General features: G+C 36.1%; 2 protein-coding genes across 22 annotated transcripts in view; both read left to right on the top strand.

The window, feature by feature from the left end:
• The window catches only part of USP45 (ubiquitin specific peptidase 45), a 78,017-nt gene extending 74,091 nt beyond the window's left edge, over window positions 1-3,926 (top strand). For all 11 annotated transcript variants that reach the window (XM_045057881.1, XM_019831004.3, XM_045057878.1 and 8 more), the window contains one exon: window positions 230-3,926. In XM_045057881.1, the coding sequence (XP_044913816.1) occupies window positions 230-360 (131 nt within the window). In that variant the 3' untranslated portion in view covers window positions 361-3,926. The remainder of the gene's footprint in view (window positions 1-229) is intronic.
• A 4,559-nt stretch (window positions 3,927-8,485) lies between these two features.
• Window positions 8,486-23,724, top strand: part of PNISR (PNN interacting serine and arginine rich protein) — a 28,641-nt gene continuing 13,402 nt past the window's right edge. For 6 of the 11 annotated variants that reach the window (XM_006931901.5, XM_011282452.4, XM_045057876.1 and 3 more), the window contains exons 1-6: window positions 8,705-8,855; window positions 15,604-15,683; window positions 17,763-17,882; window positions 19,364-19,552; window positions 20,936-21,159; window positions 22,653-22,824. In XM_006931901.5, coding sequence (XP_006931963.1) covers window positions 17,795-17,882; window positions 19,364-19,552; window positions 20,936-21,159; window positions 22,653-22,824 — 673 coding nt within the window. In that variant the 5' untranslated portion in view covers window positions 8,705-8,855; window positions 15,604-15,683; window positions 17,763-17,794. Of the gene's footprint in view, window positions 8,856-15,603; window positions 15,684-17,762; window positions 17,883-19,363; window positions 19,553-19,783; window positions 20,713-20,935; window positions 21,160-22,652; window positions 22,825-23,724 lie in introns of those variants that run through there. The other 5 variants (XM_019831000.3, XM_019831002.3, XM_019831003.3 and 2 more) reach the window with 5 other exon arrangements.

Here is a 23,724-nt window from a genome sequence, read left to right as displayed (position 1 = left end):
TGAGCAAGTAAATATCTAAAAGTTTAATATTTCACTAGATATTTAAAGTGAAGTGATACTATATTAATGCTTTGAAAGTTCATTTTGGAAGATGTTTAACACAAGAAGAAACGTACACAATAAGATCTAGCGTTAGGTAAATACAGTTTGTGTGATGAATGTGTTGTTGTTTAGAATGTAGAGCAAAAACATACTTATTGTAAAATGATACTTCTTTTTATTTCGTTAGATTTGAAAGAACCTGACAGTGAATCGGCAGACCAATGGGTCCATGTTAGTGACACTTACGTGCAAGTGGTTCCAGAATCAAGAGCACTTAGTGCACAAGCATACCTTCTTTTTTATGAAAGAATATTATAATTATTTGTTAACAATTAATGGTAATGATTATTTAGATCACTTTTGTTCAAATGCTGCAATGATAACATAATATGCAATGTGCCTTTGTAGTCTTTTCTGTAGGATTAGCATGTCCCTCAAATGCCCTTGGAGATTTTTACCATTTCTGGCAAATCCTTTTAAAGTAAATTAAATTTACTCAGTGCTTTCATATGTATATTCTTAAAATAAATGTGAACACATGTTTTTAAAGAAAAATTTGTCCTGGAAAAAAACCAGACTGCAGTATTAGAGGAAACCCCCTTTTAATGTGGCTTATTACTCTGAGAATTCAGAAATAATGCTGGCCAATCAAATTGTTCCTTAAAACAGTGTTTACCAAATGTTAGTCACATACCATTTCATCTGTATGTACTGTTTACTGGTTATTGTTAACCTTATTATTTAGCGTTACATTTTTAAACATAGCCTTGTTTTGAGCGTATTCCACATTCTATGTGCTAGTTTTGTTTTTTCTAATAAGCATTAAAATAAATACATAACTACTGAAGAAAAATTGTTCATTCATGTAGCACTCCACTGAAAATCACCTCAGGGCTGTCTAGCCGTGTATGTATACCACTATGTGGGAAACATTGCTATAACATACACTTACACAGTAGGCATAGTGACCTTGTCTTATTTTATGTGGTTCAACCATTTAAAGATCCCACAGTAGCTTCAGTAATAGGGGTTTACAAATAAATTCTTGATTAGCTTATTGAAAATATTGAAAGATATCAACATATTATTTGCAGCCTATTCATGATGGAGTTAAGGAAAATTTGCATATAATTAGCCAAGGTCAAAATGTAATTGATCATTGTAACATGCAGAATTGGTAAATAGAAGTTTTTAATCCATATGGGATCATTGGATGCTTTTGAAATATAAATTACCAAATTATATTTGTAAATGATAGAGAATTATATCGTCATTATACTTGACAGGGGACTATAATACATTTTCTAGTTCTGTAGGTCAGTAAGTATTAATCGTGGTTTTGGGTTTGAGAGCACTTTTCTTTGTCTTCAACAAGCATCATTAATAAATTCAAGTGAGGTTAGCTTTTATTGTAATGGGGTATAAAGTTGGCATTTCAGATTTTAAATAAATAATAGCAAAAATGTGGTAGTTCACCCTCCACCCCAGAATACAAGTTATTAAGCTGTCAAAACTTGGCATGAAAATATTACTATTACTTATTAGACTTAAGATTTTAAAAAGTAATGGCCACTCGGGTCTGACATTACTGAATCAAAATACATAACTGCATGGTTCGAGCATCCTAATTATTAGTGCCAACAAATCATACTACAGGCAGCTACTGGCTAAGTGCCTAGTTCTAGTTCACTCTCCTCTTGGGAAGGAAGGATAGGAATAGTAGCTGTAGATTATGTGTGGAAATATTTAACCAAGCCTCTGCCCCTTCTTAACATTTAAGTATATAGAACATTATCAAGTTCACCGGTGCTGCCTTTTCATATGTAAACGAGTGGAACTGTGATTAGTGTTAAAGATGGTAATAATATACAAAACTCAGAGCTTAAAAATGTCATTGCACAAATTCTATTTTTTGGGCATTGAAATTCCAGTAGTAGTATTTTCTTGATTTTTAACTTGAAATGATGGAGAAATATAGCTTTATGAATTAATCTGCAAACTCAGGTTGTGTCCTGTAAAAATCAGTTTATACTGTCTAAATTAAACAGAGTTTTATGTTTAATCGTAATCCATTAACATTGAAGTTTTCAGTACCAGAGCAGTGAATTTTTTTGTGGAAAATATGTGTTAAATCTCTTTATTCAAGTTAGCCATACTGGTAATGACAATTACTATCCCTTCCCCCAAAAGTAAAGATACCATTATGAGGCATATGTTTTCCATTAGGTGGTCACTAGCTTCTTGTTTCATTGATAGAGAGATAGACAAGAGAAAAGGAGAGAAAGAAAGAAGGAAAGAAAGAGAAAAAGGAAGAGAAAAGGATAGGAAAGAAACAAGAGCATTCTTTTTTGTTGCTTGTTGGTTTCATCCCTTACATAGCCGAGTCAGAGATGGTAAATGATAGCCGAGGGCAAGAATCAGGGAAAGTGCCTTGTCCTCTTTTCGTTAATAGGATGCCAGGAAATGCACCAGTGCTGTATTTATCAAAGAGGAGACCTATTGAGCTTTATTCTGAGTACCAGTAAAGACTGACTTTTCATTGAGATACATTGTAGCTTCAGAATATTACCTGGATACTCAGGTGCTGTAGTAGTTTTTATGCTTAACTTCACATTTAATCATTAAGTAGGTATTTTTTGAACACCTGCTATGGATCAGGCACTGTGCTGACACTATTTTAACGTTTTAAAATGGAGAGGCCTCTGTATGTTTTAGACATTATTCCAGAAGTAACATGCAAAGACGATACTTTATTTTAATTTCATGGTAAAAGCGCTAAGTCTGAAACCTATTTTTTTATGGCCTAGAGTTCATGAATATTTTTCAGGGTCTGCTGGTAACCAAATAAATTTTATTTTGATACCTAAGAATTTCCTAAAGACAAATTTGTAATAGAGAAAGTATGTTAAGTTACACATGGGCCTACATGTTTATTCTGAAGATTCTGAATGCACATCTGCAGGGTTACTGAATTGTAAAGCTACTGTAATAACAATAGTTTCTAGATGACCTCAGGACACCATGCAAATAAGTGAGAAATGTTTACAGAGTCTCAAAACAACTACCATAGTGTTTGGCCAAATGAGTGTCAGATGTAAAACAGAAATTTCATTAGCTCTATTTAGAAAATGGTTTACAGGGTATGTCTAACCCCAGTTTCCCCTGGTTTTTCCTGCTTAAAGTGGTAAAATTTTGATTATGTGCCAATTATGTGAATATTTTTGACATAACCAAATATATGTCTGTATTTAAGATTTTGTTATTTAATGTTTTAAAACAGATGTGAAAACCCACCTTTCTGGGTGGCAGGAAGAGTAGTAGTTGGTGTCAGTCCTAAGAGTAGTTGATTCCTGTTTTCTTGTTTTGAATGTTCCAACAAAACTTACCAAATATGACAGCTCTTAGCTCACATGTGTGATGAAGTTAGCCAGTAATTTTAAACAATAGCTGAATAAAATTTCCTGAAGATTAAGCTGTAGAATGTATCACCTTCATCTAATTTTTATAGTACAAAATAACATTCTGCCTACTTTTTCTAAATTCATATTCATGACTTGTCTGCACGTTACCTGATCAAATAAGCCTAAACTAAATACGTTATGTGCAATAAAATTGAGCCTTTAGATATTATCTAGTGCATTAAGAAAGACTATTTTTAGATATGAAAATATTTTGGTTCATGTAGAAATCAATTCAAATTTGTTTAAAAGATAGTTGGCTATATTTTTAATTTTGAGTAATGCTGGTTATATAGCATTCCTAGTGTTTTATCTATACTTTTTTTTGCGGTGTTTTTAGAAAATAACTATGTAACTTATTGAGCATTATTTTGATGTTACTTTATAAAAATGCATAATAAATATTAAATTCTTTATGTTTCACAATTGGTCCTGGAGTTTTTGCAGTGCACATTATCGATAATATTTTATTTATCAGCAGTGTATTTGCTAACTTAGCTATATTCAAAATATCCTTCCTACAGGACGCCTGGGTGGCTCAGTCAGTTGAGCGTCCGACTTCAGCTCAGGTCATGATCTCGCAGTCTGTGAGTTCGAGCCCCGCGTTGGACTCTGTACTGACAGCTCAGAGCCTGGAGCCTGTTTCGGATTCTGTGTCTCCCTCTCTCTTTGCCCCTCCCCCGCTCATGCTCCATCTCTCTCTCTCTCTCTGTCAAAAATAAATAAATATTAAAATTTAAAAAAATATCCTTCCTATTTTAGAAATTATTTCAGAACAAAATCTTATTATAGGTCACTTTCACTCTAATTTCAATATTTACCAAGGGTGGGTCTTGATCCTTTCATATGTTTCTCAAAATGTTTTGGTTTATTTAGACAGGAAAATTTATTAGGATATATTTTGTTTGCCTATTTTGAATTTAAACATTTTTGGGTTATGAAACTCTTTGAGATTATGATGAAAGCAATAGACCATCTTTCATTTGTTCAATAATTTGATTATTTTTTTAATACCTTCTGTGTGGTACGCATTTGGGAATACAGCACTGAACACAAGAGACAGAAATCTAAGAGGTAAGGAAATAGACATTTTAAAGTTTATTTTGAGGGGGTGGGGAAGGGCAGAGAGATCCCAAGCAGGCCCTGTGCTGTCAGCACAGAGCCCAATGGGGCTTGATCCCACAACCATGAGATCATGATCTGAGCCCAAATCAAGAGTTGGTGGCTAAACCACTGAACCACCCAGGTACCCCAGGAAGTAAAAGAATAAAGAAAAGATATATCAAATAATCAATGATATGGAGAAAAGTAACATTACCTACAGAGTCATATGGAAGTTAAGGTCTGTGGATGAAAGATGTTCTAGGGATAAAATGTGTTATGATATTAGTCCTGATAGTCCCAAAGGGAAGCTATGAGTAGGGGGAGAAGGAAGGTTTTAATTCTGGGGCCTGTCCTCATTCTTGCTAATGGCAGTGTAGGGGCTAGGAAGGGAAATCTTGACAGTAATCTCAGAAAAATATATACTGAAGATTTTTGTATGTAATTTCAGAGTTTCATGGACCTCCCTGAAGCTATTTTCATACATTTTTTAAGTTGCAGTCAAGCAGAATTATCCAAAATGTTTGTGTTCCAATATGTATCAGGACAGTGTAGATTTTGCTGCAGTAACAAATAACTACATATCCCAATGACTTAACACAAGAAGAGTTTATTTCTTCCTCACCCAAAGTCCTCCATGAATCTGGGCAATCTGCACAGGCAACTATTTTCCAACTGGTGATTAAAAAAAAAACTTTTTTAATGTTTATTTTTGAGAGAGAGACAGAGTGTGAGCAGGGGAGGGGCAGAGAGAAAGAAGGAGACACAGAACAAGAAGCAGGCTCCAGGCTCCAAGCTGTCAGCCAGAGCCCAATGGAAAGCAAACTCATGAGCTGCAAGTTCATGACCTGAAGTGAAGTCGGACGCTTAACCGACTGAGCCACCCAGGCTCCCCTCTAACTGATGGTTTTGTAATCCAGGCTTTTATCAGGTGGTTCTATCATTTTAACACCAGGTCTCTCCACTCTAGCAGGGGAAGAGAGCATTAAAATTCTTGCACCAGCCGTTAAATTCATCTTGGATGTGTCACTCACAGCCCATTGGCCAGAAGTAGTCACATATTCCTGCCTAATTGCAAAGAGGGATGGGTAGGATAAGTAAGAAAGAGTAAGTCTCCCAAGGGCTGCCTTGTTTCACTTAGCATAATCTTTTCAGAGTTCACCAGTGTGGTAATATGTATCAGAGTTCCATTCCTTTCTAAAGCTAAGTAATAGTCTATTATATGTATATACCATAGCTTTAAATAATTTTATTCTTAAATGTTAAGATGGATGCTATATGGAACTTAAAGTGTTAAGTTAAAGATTCTTAAAGAATCTTAAAGAACTTAAAGATTCATATCTTGAATGATAGGAATACTTCCTAATTCTGTATCTTTTCCACATCTCATTTAACTTTTCCACTTAACCTTAAGGCTAACTTGATTCCACAAGGACTAATACAAAGTACTAACGTGAACATATCCTCCCTTTGAATTTTCTACTTCATATAGTGCAAACAGGGAAAATTAATTTAAAAAGTAATTTACAATGTCTGCTAATCTGTTAGTCATAAATAGCAGATTGCCAGGACTGGCAAGATGGTGGCTGCTTCAGCACTTTCTGATCAAGGTGCAGAATGACCAGACTGAAGCAGATCATATACATGACAGCTGCTCAGACAGACACTTTTTTTTATAAAAAAAATTTTAATGTTTATTTTTATTTTTTTTTAATTTTTTTTTCAACGTTTTTATTTATTTTTGGGACAGAGAGAGACAGAGCATGAACGGGGGAGGGGCAGAGAGAGAGGGAGACACAGAATCGGAAACAGGCTCCAGGCTCTGAGCCATCAGCCCAGAGCCTGACGCGGGGCTCGAACTCACGGACTGCGAGATCGTGACCTGGCTGAAGTCGGCCGCTTAACCGACTGCGCCACCCAGGCGCCCCTAATGTTTATTTTTGAGAGGGAGACAGCATGAGCAGGGGATGGGCAGAGAGAGGGAGACACAGAATCTGAAGAAGACTCCAGGCTCTGAACTCTCAGCACTGATTCTGACACTGTGCTCCAACTCACAAACGGTACCTGGAGATCATGACCTGAGCTGTCGTCAGATGCTCAACCGACTGAACCACCCAAGCGCCCCTCAGACACTTTAATCACAAAAATACATTCCAAGAAAGTTTGGTGTTGGAATACATATATATGTGTGTGTTATCTCCTTCAGGTCATAACATTACAGGGAAATCCCAAATAGTGGTGCGGGAAAGGGAAATGGGACTATGAAACTCGTTTCCTGGTTTGGCCAAAAGTGATTGCCGAGAATGTCTTAAGTTGGCACAAGGAAAAAAATATGAGATATTTAATAATTATCTTTATTTGGCAATGGGTTTCCAAAATGATTGACCTATATTGGGGTTGTTCAAAATATTCGCTCATTTGACAAATGCAAGAATTCTTGTATGATAAGCAGTATGCTGACTGGCTGATCAGCAGAGATGGGGGTGGGAGGAACCATACCAGAAAATTGCTTCAACTTTTAACTAGAGAAATAGATTACAGGAAGTTAAGAACATATGAAACTTTAAATAGGGCAATGAGGTTTCAGAGAGAAGTTTCTCTGATTAGAACGTTTCTCAAAGAAACAAACTTGAGTATCAGGCCCTATGCAAAAAATCTGGGTAATAAAATCAGAGCAAAAGCAGTGATAACCACTGGTAACATGTAGTATCATGTCTTTTTTTCTTAAGAGATTTAAAAAATCCGTAGTGTGTGTAGTCTTTTTTGTGCTAAGTGGAAATTGGGGAAAAGGGCTAAAAGAATGGAGCTTTTCTTTTGCTTCCTGTAGTATCTTCATGCACTCACATCATGGTGTTGCCAAGTAATTATTTGTAAGCGTTTCTTCCAAGATAAAATTTTATTTCAAAGGCCACGTGGATTCGAGGACCAGCATATCTTTAGCTATTGAGGACTTCCTTCTGCTGATCCAGGAGTATCTAGGTTTCAAGTGTTCTATTAAGGAAGACTGAGTTTCATACAAACAGTATGTATATTTCACATCTATATTTATCTTCTTTACCCATCTATATGTACATAATTTTATTTCTCTTGCAATTTGCTGTTTTTTTTTTTTTTGCTTGCACAATTCCCTATGAAACAACTTGGTTCACTCTTGAGTCCGGCAAAAGTTTCTAGTTACTCTCTAGAAAGGCACTTTCCAAGATTTAGTTGAGAAGTAAATACTGTATCTTCGTAATACTTTCGTTTTCCTTGTGATTTGTAGCTCCTAGCCTGGAAATTGATACTTTTGATACTTTAACGTCGTTCGTATTAAAACATCGTGCAAAGTATTCTATTCGAGGAAATGCATTGCAGAAATCCTTACGGGAGGCCATCTTGTAGTCCAGAGAAATGACTAACAGGACAGAAACGGATAGCCCCACTTTTCCCTAAGGGTCACGGGTAAAGAAGGAAAATATCGGGACTAGCTGGGAGACGTATAGCTCAGCCAGTGTCGCCAGAAGGGGGCGCGAAGTTTTGAGGTTAACAAAGACCAGCCGCCGCGGGTTCAGTTAAGGTCTCTGCAGTCGCTACCATCCAGACTGGGCACTTCACTAACGGCCGGTCTGTCCGAAGCGGAACCCTCAGAGACGTTCTGTAAATACTGAAGTCTGGAGAACTCCAGAACTTCCGACCACAGCCTGGCCAGCCTGAAGTGCTGCTCTCTACGGCCGAGCAACACGCCGTAGTTGGTTCAGTTTGACCCTGACGCCCCGCCGTAGTGTGAAAGTAGCGCAGCGAATTCAGCCTCCCTTTTCCGAAGCGAAAACGTTGCTGGGAGAATATACTGCCCCTTGAAAGAGGATCCGTTGCTAAAGTAAAAAAAAAAAAAAAATTGAGGGCGTTCTGTACTGAACACGGAAGCTCCTGGCTGTCTGCCCAGTGTAAAGATGAAAATGAGTTGAGCCTGGCTCAATTAAGAGGTAACCTACAGGAATGTTCAGACACTTGCACGACGTTGACTAAGAAGTCCCGGTGGTTTTGCCCAAAACAAAAATGGCACCGAGACAAATTAACGGGGTATAGTCACGTGCTGAAAGACCAGGATGGGGGACAACATGGCTTCAGATGACAAGCGGATGTTATTATTATTCACTTCCGGGTGCAACCAATCAGGCGCCATCTTGTCTTGTTCGTGAAGAAGTAGAAGCATCGAAAGGTTTGGAGAGGTATTACAGGAACTGTGGCGACAACGGGGTTCCGGAACCAGAGTGGGTAAGTGGTGGGAAACAATTAGGCGTGGGGACTTGCCAGGCCATCACAGCCTTCTTGGTTTCCGTGGCGAAGGTAGATTAACTTAAACACGTAAGCTGCGTACGCTGCTTGGCGCGACTGCTGGAACCTCATCTCCTTAAAGAGGCGGTGTCCGCCCGATTTGGTGAATCGGATCGGTGCTCTCAGTGAAGAGGAAATGTTGTTATTAAAGAGAATGCTCACGACTTCTTCCTATAACTCTGAGAGTTTTCTCTCGGATCAGAAGGGACTAATTGTTGGGCTCCTGACCGGCCGTTAAGCACTGCGCGTGCGCAGTGGGAACCCCCTTATGGGGAGGGGGGTGCAAGGGGGCGGAGGAGGCTGGGGCCCGGACCTGGACCTTTTGCGCTGTGCAGTTCCGACTACGCAGGCGCGGTCAGGGCACATGCGTCCTGTTAACTCCAGTTAGGTTCCCTAGTTTGTATTTTTCTTGTTTTTATCCAGCTATGGACTTTGTGTGTTAAGCTTCAAGAGGGAAAGAGTAGTATCCAACATTTCAGTTGTATTGTGGTGGATATTATTGTCATCTGAACATCATGAGCACTCGAGAGTTTGGTTGTTGGTGGTTAATTTATAGAAGAGCAAAATAAACTTGGAATGTGTGACTTGAGTGCCGCAAAGCAAAAATAAAAATAAATTTGAACAGTAAAGATTCACCTGTAGGACTGTCGTGGGGCTGTAGGGATAGTAATAGTAAATCGGTTCTTTGGAGATGTTCATGAGACCATATTTTTTTAAAAAAATGAACAGATTTTATTTTTTAAAAGTTTTTGATTTACAGAAAAATTGAGCAGATAGTACTGAATTCCTATAAAAACACCCCCGCCTTATACAGTTTCTTTATTATTAATATGCATCAGTATGATGCATTTGTTAGAATTAATGGACCGATATTGACACATTATTATTAACGTTATTATTATTATTGTAGTTTCTTTGTATTTCCTAAGTTTTAACCTAATGTTTTTTTCTGGCTCATGATTCCATTTAGGATACTATATGACATTTAGTTGTCATGTGTCCTCAGCCTTCTTTTAGTTGTGATAGTTTCTCAGGCTTTCTTAGTTTTTGATGACTGTAACAGGTTGAATTGTGTCCCTCCGAAGTTCATATATTGAAGTCCTAACCTCAGTATCTCAGATATAGCCATTTGTGGAGATAGGGTCTTTAAAAAAGTAAAATGAAGTCATTAGGGTAGGTCCTAATCTGTTATGACTGGTGATCTTATAAGACGAGGTTAGGACACAGAGGGAAGACCATATAAAGACATAGAGAGGACAGCCAACTATAAGCCAGAGAGAGAGGCCTTCGAAATAAATCAACCCTGCTGACGTTTCCATCTTGGATTTCTAGTCTCCGGGAGGATGAGGAAATAAATTTCTGTTCTTTAAGCTACCCAGTCTATGGTACTTTGTTATGGCAGCCCTAGCAAACTGGTACCGTAACTTGGACAGTTTTGAGGCTCACTGGTCAGGTATATAATAGAGTTCCCTGCGGTTGGAATTTGATGTTTTTCTCATGATCAGACTGATGTTAGGGGTTTTGGAAAGGAAGATTACAGAGGAGCAGTGCCTTTTTCATCACATCCTATTAAGGGTATGTAATATGAATGTGAAAAATCACCTCAGTCACCTGCTTGAGGTGGTGTTTGTCAAGTTTCTCCACTGTAAAGTTGCTCTCCCCTAACAACCCCCTCCTTTCCATACTGTACTCATTGGAAGGAAGTCCTTTTGCACAATCTGTACTTGAGGAGTGAAGAGCGATGTTCTCCCTCTTTTTTAGGATGTAGTATCCACATAATTTAGTTGGAATGCTTCTGCATGAGAGATTTGTCTGTCCCTGCGTATTTAATCATTTGTTTATATTCGTGTGGACACACAGATATTTGTGTCATAAGTTGTCTTAAAATCCATTGTTACTTTATTTTGTTGCTCAGATTGTTTCAGTTTTGGACATTGGGAGCTCTTTTAATTGTCTACTATGACATGCCTCCATCCTTTTTTTTTTTTTTTTTTTGGTATCTATAACCAAACTATCCAATTCTCCAATTTTTTTGAGTGCCTCTTTTGATCTGCAAGTGGCAGAGCATCTCATTATATCCTAAAATGCATGTCCCATCAAATAGCAAAATTTGTTTTACTAAATTTCAAATGATTACAAGGTTAGCCTCTGCTAGGGCCATTTCCACCTAACCTGAATTGAACAGATGAATTCTTTTTGGCATTGAGGTCAGTCATCTGATGTGCAGTGACGTGGCAGGGGAGAAAAGGATTGTTGCATTTTGTGGTTTCTAAACTGTATGTGTGATCTGAGAAACATTTTACCATATGCACTAAAGGATAGATGTGTTTCTCTATCTCTTTGATTTTGCAATTGATGCTTAAGTACTTTAAAACAGATAACTACATTTTCATTCTCATTCATCTGTTAGTTTATGAGAGGACTTTTGCAAATATTAATGACTGTCACTTAAACAAGTAATTTTAAGAATCTCAGAGCAACAAGTGTTCTAATATAGAGTCATCTAAGAAATGGAAAAGATAAACGATGGCCATTTCAGGTTGTATTAGTTTCTTAGGGGTACTGTAATAAATTATCATAAACTGAGTGACCTAAAACAACAGAAATTTATTCTTTCACAGTTCTCTGGGCTGGAAGTCTGAAATAAAGTTTTCTACAGGGCCATGCTTGCTTGCTCGCTCCACCCTCAACTCTCCAACCCTGCTTTAGGGGAAGATCCTTCCTTGCCTCATCCTAGCTTCTAGTGGTTCTCAGCAATCCTAGGCTTTCCTTGGCTATAGACACATCACTTCAGTCTCTGCTTCTGTGGTCGCATGGTGTTCTCTGTGTGTATCTGTGTCTCTAATAAAAACACCAGTCATTGGATTAGGACCTACATTAAGCCAGTATGACCTCACATCTTGAATACATCTGCAGCTATCCTATTTCCAGATAAGGTCACATTGATAGTTTATGGGAGTGAGGATAGGACTAAAACATAATCTTTCAATCTGTAACACTGGTCATGGTCATAAACTAGATTTTTCCAGCCATATGTGATAACTTGGATGCTCTGATGGCAAACCGTTGCTGTTGATCTTTCTGTTTTTCCTAAATCCCAATTGTTGACAAGGAAATAGCAGGTAATTTAGCCCCATGAAGGGAAAGGCTTGCAGCCTGAGATCTATAATCATATTTTCCAAATCTGAGAAGTTGAGCCTAAGGATCTTTAAAATTAAGGCTAAAGGAAGGGCAAATAAATTGGAATTGGCTTTTGATGTTATCAGATCAGAGTAGCAGTGTTAGAATGTTCTTTTCATCCTTGAATATTAGTGTTTTTACTTGATAAGGAATTTCAGTGAATGAGTAAAGTAATTTGACAACTTAATATGGGCAAAGCACTATGGAGAATTCATGTAATTGTAAGACTCTGCCCTCAAAAGATCTTGTACAAGCCATGAAAAAAAAAAACAGCGAAAATTCATTGTAAGTCTCAATAACATGTACACCGCATCATCTTTAGGTTATCATCATGGAAATCTTCAAACAGTGCAAAAGTAGAGTGTAGTGAACTCTAGTGTACTTATCACTCATCTTTAACAGTTATCAGTATTTTCCAAATCATTGTTAAACCAATCTGTAAATGTCATTTTTAATGGTATAAGGCAGTGTTGTTTCATTGAACCATACTGAAAGTATAGGACATCTTTTTTTATTATTGCCATATGTGCCTTCATATTCTTTATGTTTCCTAGATTTTTCATTTGTTATGTTGATTAGTTAGTAAAGAAGATTTTATGGTGAAGATGAAGAAAGTGTGGGGTTTCTAAATCCTTGCCATCAAATCACTTATAATCTTGTTCTTTAATCAGATAATTAATGAAACCCTTTATCAAGCATTGTGCCAGATGCTGAAACATATATAAAAGTTTATATTAGATATTTGAGTATACTAAGTCTTTTCTTAAAATCTGTCCCTTTACCAAATTCAGTGTAACTTTAAATTTTATTCTCATGACTGGAGAAACCCTTTTTGGACTAGATTATAGAAATTTACTCCCAAATCCTTCATAAGAAAATGAGACAGAGGTCAGGTAATTTGCCCAAAGTCTCACAGTTCTATTACATGTGTAGTGCTTATTGCCTATATATAGCTGTCATTATGGACTGTGCTGATCAGCTTCCTTTGATTTTTTTTTTTTTTGTATCTTTTAAAAATCTATATATGTATTTTTAAAAACACACACTATGGTAAAATAATTCAAAGAACACAGATATAAGACAGTCAGAATTTCCTGATCTGTTTTCACTTCCCAGAGCCTACTAGTTTTTAAGCATTTTTGTAATTTAGGGATTTTCTATACTAAATTTCATTCTTAATAAGAAAAAACCTCAAGCGGCATCATTATTCATGTTGTATCACATAATTTGTTTCACTGCTTAATATAATTTGTGTGTCAGTATATGTCAGCATATAAAAGTCTATCTTACTCATTGTAATGGCTGAAGAGCAGTCCACTGTATGGTTCTCTTGTATTTCACCCATTGCCCTTTGAGTGGCAGTAAAAGCAGATGTTCACTGTTACAAACATGCTGCAGGGGCTGGGGTTACATGGTGAGTATACTCATCCATGGTTTAAGTCGTGGAATTGCTGGTATTTTGATAAAATACGGTAATGCTAAATTGTCTTCCAAAACAACTAACCTTTTGGTGTTTTACCCACCCCCTCGTTCAATACTCATCTTCTGTAGCCAAGTTTTTCAACTGCAGATTTCATTGAAGCATTTTATCAAATACCTCCTAACTTCTTAATTCCTTGACTTTTATTGTCACTTTCTTTGCTGTATTTTTATGCTGTTCTGCTTCTCACAATTTCACATCTCTGTATTTTTCTAAGCCTAAGTGTATCAAATACTGTATTTGAATAGTAGCTTCCATAAAATCTTTGGGGGCAAGAAGCTTTGGAAAACATAGTAAAAGTAGAAGTGGCTGGTTTTAACAAATACAAATGGCTACAAGTAATACAAATCAAACTCTTGAAAATACGCAAGTAAAAACTTTTTGTGCATGGGAAAACTCCTGAAGTTCCTTTTTTTCTTTTTTAAAGCTTCACTCAATGATATTGTGAGAGGGAGGGACAAGAAGATTTTTTTTGAAAAAAAATTTTTTTCCGAAGATACCTCAGGTTACTTTCAAAGAAGAAAAAAAGAGTTGAGTAGAAATGGCTTGGCTTGGTTGCCAACCCCTTTGCCTGCCCCCAATTGTAAACTTGAGGAGTGCTCTCAGAAATGATACTGAGATACTGAGAAAGTGTTGATGGTGGTATTAAGCTCTACTCTTTGAAGACTGCTTTGCTGAGTTTTCTTTAATATTTGTTTATTTTTGAGACAGAGAGAGAGAGAGCACGAGCGAGCAAGCACTAGGTGGGGAGGGACAGAGAGAGGGGGAGACACAATCTGAAGCAGGCTCAGGCTCTGAGCTGTCAGCAGAGTCTGATGCGGGGCTCAAACCCCTGAACCGCAAGATCATGACCTGAGCCAAAGTCGGACACTTAACCAACTGAGCCACCCAGGCACCCTTGCTGAGTTTTCATGTGTTTCTCATTTAATCCTCAATGCGGTGAACACTTATTTATGTCCTCCATTTTACAGATGTGAAAACCAAGAATTAGTGGTTAATTTGCCCCTGTTCATACAGCTGGTGAGTGGTTTAGGTGGGCATCATGAAAAGAGCTTGTGCTCTGAAATCCAGGTTACTGGCCTTAAAAGGAGAACTGAAAAGTTGTTTATGACAACCATTAAACATGAGTAAGTGAAAGCAACTTTGATTTCTAGAGAAGTAAATCTGTGTATTGGAAATGATGGTTGGGAGTCAGTACGGAACATTTTCATCATGAAAGTGGTTTAAGGGCACATCTATTTGCAACTCTAGTAGTGAGTATATAGAGCTAGTTATGATGCCTACATTGTATGAGTTTATAACCTATGACAGAAAAATCTGTGCATTGAGTTTTGATATACCATTTACAGCTTTGGAAAACACAGCAAGCCATGCTTACAACAGCTTTTTGGTTCTCATAAATACAACAGCTTTGCTGTATTAGAAGGAGCTAGAGACTATTCATTTTTGCAGTTGGTATTTAGAGACTGATGTTTGCAAAAGGCTGTCCTGTCCCTTATGGGAGATAAAAAGGTGAATAGATTTGACTTTCTATCAACTTTAAAAAGCTGTTGATCTAATGGGAATAAAATGAAAACATTTGAGGGACAAATTGTTTTCACCTTGCTGGTGTTAATTTTAAACTTAGAATTCTATAGAAAAACCTAAATTAATGCATCTTGTTACTTGTGCCATTTAAGTTAATGTCAGGTGAATGAAAGCTTTTCAAATGTTTCCTTTTTTCTCAACATATATGACAGTCCCTAAATTGTTTGACATTATTTTATACTAATGAATTGTTCAAGTAAATAAAAAGATACTTATTTGAAAGGGAAAAAATTTTAAAAAGCTTTGCTTTGTCATTTGTGATGTACCTATTTCCCTTAAGTTTAAAATGGTAGTTTCTCATTATAAAGTTAATGGGAGGAAAAGCTCTAAATTAATTTAGAGATGATCACACTTTTATGTTGCATCTCTAGAATTTTATTAATTCTAGTAACTCTTCATAATCTAAGAGTAAACATATACTCTTTTTTTTTTCCCCCTCAGGGCATAAGTAATCTTGCTGCTATGCTTCCAAGCTGTAGTCTGAATCAACCCAAATTTTAAACAGAAGGTGAACCTCTGAGGTTAGTCAAAATAGCAGTTGGTATTTCTTCTGGGGGGGTTCCTCTTTATTTGTTTGTTACCTTTTAATTAAAGTTGTAAAGGATTCTAATAAGTCATCCAGCTTTTAAAATGTTTAAAGGTATAGTTGAAAAAGAGAGGAAAGAAAATCTGAAGAGATTAGAAAAAGAAGCATATGCAGTTGGAATTGATACTCAAGTCTGTTGTTGGCCTCAGGTGTGGTGCTATTTAGCATATTCTAATGATGCCATTATTATAGACTGTATTCGGTGACTAGAAGTCAAGTGCACTTGACTGTAAGGAAATCAAGGTAACAAAGGAATGCATCTTTTCTAATTTACAGTGTTCTTTACTTGAAAGGTCAGGATCTGACATTGATAGAACTATATGACATTGTGTGAATGCTGCAAACTCTTTTAAGAGACTGAATTGTAACAGCTAGTTGTCCTATTTGAGTGGGTGTCTCTTACTTCCTTCTTATCTGGCTTTCTTAGTTTTTTTTTTGATCCCGCAGTGCTAAGGCTTGCTTTTGTTTTGTTTTTAGAATAGAGGAAAGGGTCACTCTAAAAAAATTCAGTTAGTAAAAATTTATTTAATGCCTCTATGCTAAGCCTTAGGGTACAAAAATGAAGAAACACATCCTGTTTGCCATGCATATCAATGGTTCTTAAAAGGGGTTGTATGTCAGTGTTGGATAAAGTACAGCTGTATTAGACTTGTAGGAATTTTAAACTTTTTATTATGAAAGTTTTTAAATTAGTTTAGAGAAAAGTAGACTAGTAGACTAGTGTGATGCCCCCCACCCCCTGCCCCACACATCACGTAGATTTAACAGTTATTAACACATATGTGCTGTCCCTTTCTTTTCCATGGTATTTAAATGTTAAGAAATCTGCTCTTGTAGACCTATCTGACTTTCTGCATTTGTCAAGTTGTTTCTTTTGATACTGTTTATGTCATTCTTTTGTTCCCTTTAATTTCTTTATAGTAGAATTAGATCCAAAAGCTCAGTTGGACTCCGTTAAACATTTCTGGAGAAAATATTCAGAGTGATTTGGGGATATAATATTGTGTCTCATGAAGAGGCAACTAATAGTCTGTAGGGGTGGTATTTGAGCAACCTTTGAATTTGTGACTTCCCATCAACTTGTCAGATTTCCTGAATCAGTTGTTTCATTAGGTTTGGCAATATAGTAATTTTCTGAATTTATTCTACTTCTGTGTTCATTAGCTCTAATTATAAGGAAGAGTTTTCCTTCAACAGCTAGAGCTGTTTGGTTACCCATTTTAGGGAGTTTTGGTTGGGAAGAGATTAACTCACTTTTTTTCTTATAATCTTTATTATTTTTTTATGTTTTATTTATTTATTTTTTGAGAGAAAGAGCGTCTGGGTGTGTGGAGGAGGGCAGAGTCGGGGAGAGAGAATCCCAAGCAGGCCCCCCCTGTCAGTGCAGCGCCATATGCAGGGCTTGATCCTACAAACTGAGATCACGACCTGAGCCGAAACCAAGAGTCAGACACTTAACCAACTAAGCCACCCAGGCGGCCCTTCATATAATCTTTAAAATAAATAACTGTATTTCCAGAGGTCTGTATTGGGAAAAAATAGATATTTTTCCCATCTTGTTAAGCTGAGTTGATTAGAGCCATGCTTGCCACCATTAACATTAAATTTTATACTCTTGGGGTGCCTGGGTGGCTCAGTTGGTTAAGCGTCCGACTTCGGCTCAGGTCATGATCTCGCGGTCTGTGGGTTCGAGCCCTGTGTCAAGCTCTGTGCTGACTGCTCAGAGCCTGGAGCCTGTTTCAGATTCTATGTCTCCCTCTTCCTCTGACCCTCCCCTGTTCATGCTCTCTCTCTCTCTGTCTCAAAAATAAATAAATGTTAAAAAAAATTAAAAAAAAATTTAAATTTTATACTCTTGCTTGCCAATCTAAAAATTCCACTTCCCTTTGGTAAACTACTGACCAGAATTTTAGAGCTCTGATCACATAAATGTATCATCATATAATAATTTCTGATGTGTGAGCTTTTAAAATTAACTGTGATTCTCATTTTTAAATTGTTTATTTTGTTGAAGATAGAAAATCAAATATATTTTAAAAAGTCAGGATGTGGGATCAAGGAGGACAGCCTTGGCAGCAATGGCCCTTGAACCAACAACAGTGGATGCAGTCGTTCCAGCACCAGCAAGATCCAAGTAAGGAAATCAGTTGAATTTGGAATTTGGGAAAGGGGAGATAGAGATGAGTGGGAGATAGGTGATGGGATTAAGGCAAATGGAATTGGAATTGGTTTATTGGATCGTTTTATGACCAAAATATAATCTTGTCTCATAAATAATACTACCATAGCATACATATTAGGGAATGAATTTTTCTTTAGAAGACTTCCTCAAAGAGTAGAAAGCTTTATGAAGATTTTACATTTTTAAAACTGATTTAGTTCTTATTTTTCTAAAGAAAGAGGAAAATCTTCCTTAAATGTGTTGCTTAAGTAAAGCATACTTCTGTTGTTCATTACGTAGCTCATAGTCAACTGAAGGTATGCTATATATATCATTTAAATTTTTCTTTTTATTATGGAATATTTCAAGCATATATGGGTGTGGAAAAGAGTGAGGGAGCCCCTTTTTATTACTTAGCTTTCATAGTTGTTAACTCATGGCCAGTTTTGCTTCATTGATAAGACCTCTTCCACTGTCCTGCCTTTACTGGGTTAATCTGAGTCTATTTCTTTTTTTAATAGCTACATAACATTCTGTTATAGTACTGTAAATTAGTAAATCACTTTTGGATGATTGATTGTAGCTTTGTACTTTTTGAAATAATTATCATAATTTTGTATACATATCATTGCATTGTTAATTGTCCAGTTATTTTCTGAAGAAAAAAAATCCAGGAACTAGGTTTGTTATACCACTGTCAGCACATTTGAAAAGTTTTGGATACACACTGCCCAGGTTCAGCTCCACATGGTTTATGCCAGCCTATGTTTCCACCAAAATGTATGAGAATACCTATTTAATCTTTACTGCAATGTGAAAAACTGTCTTATTCTACTTTGTTTCCTTTATTAATAATATTAGATCTTAAAATGTTAAGCATAGATATTGAAGAAGGAAGAGGACCTTTAAGATAGTGAGGAAATACATTTTGAGTAAAGAATGGCTAAGAAGTTGCTAAGAAGATGTATTTTGACTAGAGAAGGGAGCCTTAGCTAAAGGGTGACTGTGAGGATGAGCAGAGATAGATAGTTGTATTCATCCTAAGTCTACAGGATCCATTGTGGGCCTGGATAGGATATGTTTGAGGAAGAAATTCGTGAGTTTGATCATTTGTTTTTATAGTAATTAAAAAAAAAAACCAAAACGAAGGAAAGAAGACTTTTAAAAGACTCCGTAAACTAAGGTACAGGGGATAAATTTCTTATGAGTTAATATTAGAAGCCAGTTAAGAGTGATTTTGTGGCATTGTTTTCCAGAAGTCTTCTATTATTTTGTAACCTGAATGTGGGTTGTTTTCTAAGCATCCTTTCAGCCATAACCAATTTAATATTTAAAATCTGTAATATTTAAAAACTCTAGTAAGGAACAACTGAGATGCTAGTTTTACATAGAGGCACTATTCTTTTAGGTCTTACATTCTGAATGGTAACTTCTGCTGTGTTCAATTATGTTAGGTCAGATTGACTGGGCTGCATTGGCTCAAGCTTGGATTGCTCAAAGAGAAGCTTCAGGGCAGCAAAGTATGGTAGAACAACCACCAGGAATGATGCCAAATGGACAAGATATGTCTACAATGGAATCTGGTCCAAACAATCATGGGAGTTTTCAAGGGGATTCAAACTTTAACAGAATGTGGCAACCAGGTTTGTTGTTTCATGTTATCTGGATTTTAGGACTATTTTTAAAATAAAATGAGGATTAAATAAATTGTTTAATTTGCTTAGTTTTATGACTTCTTGAAATTGATGCTCCTTAAAGAATAGGCAGTTTCATTTAGATTTGACCTTGAAATTTTGTGGTTAAAATTATTCTGTACTCAATCTGCTAGCATTGTGGCACTCAGTTTGATTCTTTTCTTGGTTCTTCATTCCTAGGCTGACAGGGGCTGGGAACACTGGAAACCTCACTTGGCATCTAGGGAAGAGAGCATTCTATGTCTCTCTGTTGCAACCTCTGGCCTTTTCAGAAGCAGCACTGGCAGAGCAAAACATGTCTAGCCTCTAATTAAAGAAATATTGTGTCACTAAGTGACAAATTAGTCTGTCAAATATACTCTGCCCCTACCATCCACCCATCTTTTTCTTTCCTTTTTTTTTTTCCAGATAGTGAAGATCTTCCATAAGTTTTTATATGTTTTATTTTTTTGTTTGTTCATTTGCTTTTTTACTTCACAGTATGATTTAGATTTCTTGATGCTAATTCAGTTTTCCATGTCTTGTGTTATTATTTTGAATAGTCACTTGAAAATATTTATAGAGGAATCTTACATTTGAGTATGCTGATGGTGAAGTTTTAATCTCCCTTTCCCTATTAATACTTATTATTGTTTCTCAGTGTAAGAATGGAAAACTCAGGAAGTAATCCTCTAACATCACTTTTAAAAGAATAATGAATATTCTAATCTTTGATACTCTGAGGTAGTTTATTTCTAGTTTTCTTGAAGCTACACCAAATTTCCCCAAGTTTGAAAATGTTTTGGTTCCCAAGTTCTAGTTCATAAATGACTCACCCTGGCATTCCCATTCCCCAACTTTATTCTACTGGTTTTCTTTGTGACCTGGGCAGGTGATTAACCTCTGTGTGCCTCAGTTTTCCCTCCTGAAATTGGCAAAGATAATACCTGATTTCTCCCTACCTCACAGGGATGTTGTGAGGATAAATGTGTTCATGCAAGAAAGATATTATATATAAAATCTCAAGGTGTTATTTTTTATGGTATTGTTACTGGACAGAAATAGAAAAAGTCAACAAAAAAAATGCTTTGGATTTTGTTACATTATTAAAAATAATTTTGGGCATTTGATTTCTATATGTTTAGGATATGAATTAGAGTGGAGTTAGTTCATTTGAATTATTTACTAGTTTAATTAATTGCTTATTTTTAAGATATACAAGAGGAATTTGACCCAAGAAGTCATAAATTTTTAAATCTGTTTCTTTGCTGAAAAATCTTTCTTGAGATCTTAAAAATTTGTGATGTTGTTATAACCCCCTGTTGAATGTTTTTATGCCTAAATCCTAAATAGAATGGGGAATGCATCAGCAGCCCCCACACCCCCCTCCAGATCAGCCATGGATGCCACCAACACCAGGCCCAATGGACATTGTTCCTCCTTCCGAAGACAGCAACAGTCAGGACAGTGGGGAATTTGCCCCTGACAACAGGCATATATTTAACCAGAACAATCACAACTTTGGTGGACCACCCGATAATTTTGCAGTGGGGCCAGTGAACCAGTTTGACTATCAGGTGAAAGATATTTTGTTGCTTTAATATTGTAGATGTGCACGTAATCCATTCTTTGGAAGTGTCTCATCAAGAGTACCTAAGATCTGTGTTTCACTTTTCAGTCTTGTACAGATAAGCACATATTATGTCTCAGAAAAATTCTCAATTTTTGAGTATTAAAATCATTAGATTTTTTTTTTTTCTGGTGTCTGATATGCTTAGGAGAATGATATAAAGGATCGTTAGGGAAAAATTTGGATAAAAAAAATGTGTAAGTGCAATAGCTATATGATGTTTTGTTTTCTAATTTATAATTTCAAAATGGTATATTTAAATGTTGAATAAAGTTTAGAAAATGCACAGTAGTTGAATACATTATTTGTCAATAATAGATCATGGATAAGACATGAATAAAATACATGAAGAACATAGATGATCTTCCTAAATGCAGTTCCTTCTGCTATATAGAATTATGACTTTTTCCTTCTGCTATATAGAATTATGACTTTTTCTAGTGTTGTCATTTTTTTTCCATTCTGACATGACATGTTAATGAAATTGTACATAATTTCCTTTGTAGCATCTAATTCATTCCTAGGGACATAGAACTCTATGGGAAATAGTATCGTTATGTGGGGCTTTATTTTCTCTAATCACTCTGCCAAGGGTCCACCCTCAAATTATAGTGCTAGATAATCATTTTGAAATAACTGATTGTAGTTGTTACCTTATAAACTGAGCTATCATGATTTAAAATTTTGAAAAAACTCAGACATTATTTCACTACTTGTATTAATAATGGACATAAATTGTAAACAGTATGCACCTTGAGACAGTAATCCTCATTCATATGTATTCAGATACTTATTGTGTATACTCGTACTTGGTATACAGATATGACAGTGTTTGTTTGGTTTTGGTTTTGAAGAAATGTAGTGGCAGGGAGCTTCTACTTACACCCCATTATCTTGATAAACCCCCATGCTAACAAGACAGAGTTCTGTTGGCAATGGGCTTATTAGAAAAGTCTCTGAAAATAGGAAAATTGCAAAAAAATATTTAATGATTCCATAACTTTTATTTTGTTTAAAATAGATAATATTTCTTGCAAGATTATAGAAACAACTAAAGTTCATAAGAAATAAGTTGGAATTGATTAAAAAAAACATCCTGTATTTTCTAGTTATACAAAAACTGACATTTGAGTTCATGGTAGTAGAAGGATTATTTTATAAAAGGTCATATATATATCTTTTTCTATATTTATTGAAAATAGTGTATTAGCTGAATTTTAGATGACTCTTTGCATTTACATAGGCAGAACATCTTTATCTTTCTTAAGAAAAGTAAGCCTAGGTTCTTGGGGCTACAGAAATATCGGTGGATATTAGAACCATGGAATTCTTGGATTTGCTGCACACATGGATTTCTACTGTCCCAGTTCATAACACACGTGTGTCCCAGAGAGTATATTGTATTAATGTGAAGAAAAATAAACTGCAATACTCTTTCAGCATGGGGCTGCTTTTGGTCCACCGCAAGGTGGATTTCATCCTCCTTATTGGCAACCAGGACCTCCAGGACCTCCAGCACCTCCCCAGAATCGAAGAGAAAGGCCATCATCATTCAGGGATCGGCAGCGTTCACCTATTGCACTTCCTGTGAAGCAGGAGCCTCCACAAATTGGTAGCTATTTAAGTTTAGTGACCACAATTGGCATGATTTCTTGATCATGTATAAAAGATATCTTGTTTTCTTAAATTGTTCTGACACTTCTGATATGTTAGGAATTGATAGTTTAAAATCCTATCATTTTATAGTCATAACCCTTAACATTACAAAAAAGTTGATGGTCTAAAATATGAAAAGTTCTGAATAATTTTTTAAAAATAAACCATTATCTGAAACTACAGATTTTGTGATGAATAATAAATTTATCATAGCTGTTGCATTTTGATATTTTCTTCAGTGTTGGCAATTTGGTACATTATGCCAGTATATGAACAGTTCCCCCTTTTAAAACCTCTTAATTGTTTTCTGTCTCTGGTCTCTTTCCACTCTCAGTTAATCTGATATGCTGCTGCCAGATTAATTTTCCTTTGGTTATTTCACTTGCCAGAAATATTTTGGCAGAAGATATAATTTTTTTCCTTTTTCTTTTTTTTTTTCTTTTTATGAGAGAGAGAATGTGAGCCTGGGAGAGGGAGAGACGGAGAGAATCTTAACCAGGCTCCATGCCCAGCACGGAGCCTGACTTGGGGCTTGATCCCACAACCATGAGATGAGATTGTGATCTGAGCCAAAATCAGGAGTTGGACGCCTAGTGCTTAAACGTGGGGCTTAAACTCACAACCACGAGATCAAGAGTCGTACATTTACCGAATGAGCCATCCAGGCGCCCTTGAAGATTTAAATTTTTAATATAGTATAACTAATTTATGTCTAATGACATGTTGTAAACTTAAACTTTGTATCTAGAAATCCAAATCCAATACTTAATATACCAGAACATTTAAGTCTTTCCTTTTTATCACAAAGTAGACATGATAGGAAGATTCTAACTTCTTTTTTAACTTGAGGAATCAT

The sequence above is a fragment of the Felis catus genome, chromosome B2 (genome assembly GCF_018350175.1).
Source record: "Felis catus isolate Fca126 chromosome B2, F.catus_Fca126_mat1.0, whole genome shotgun sequence".
In the NCBI taxonomy this organism is placed as follows: Eukaryota; Metazoa; Chordata; class Mammalia; order Carnivora; family Felidae; genus Felis; species Felis catus.
This window is presented reverse-complemented; position numbering and strand designations above follow the sequence as displayed.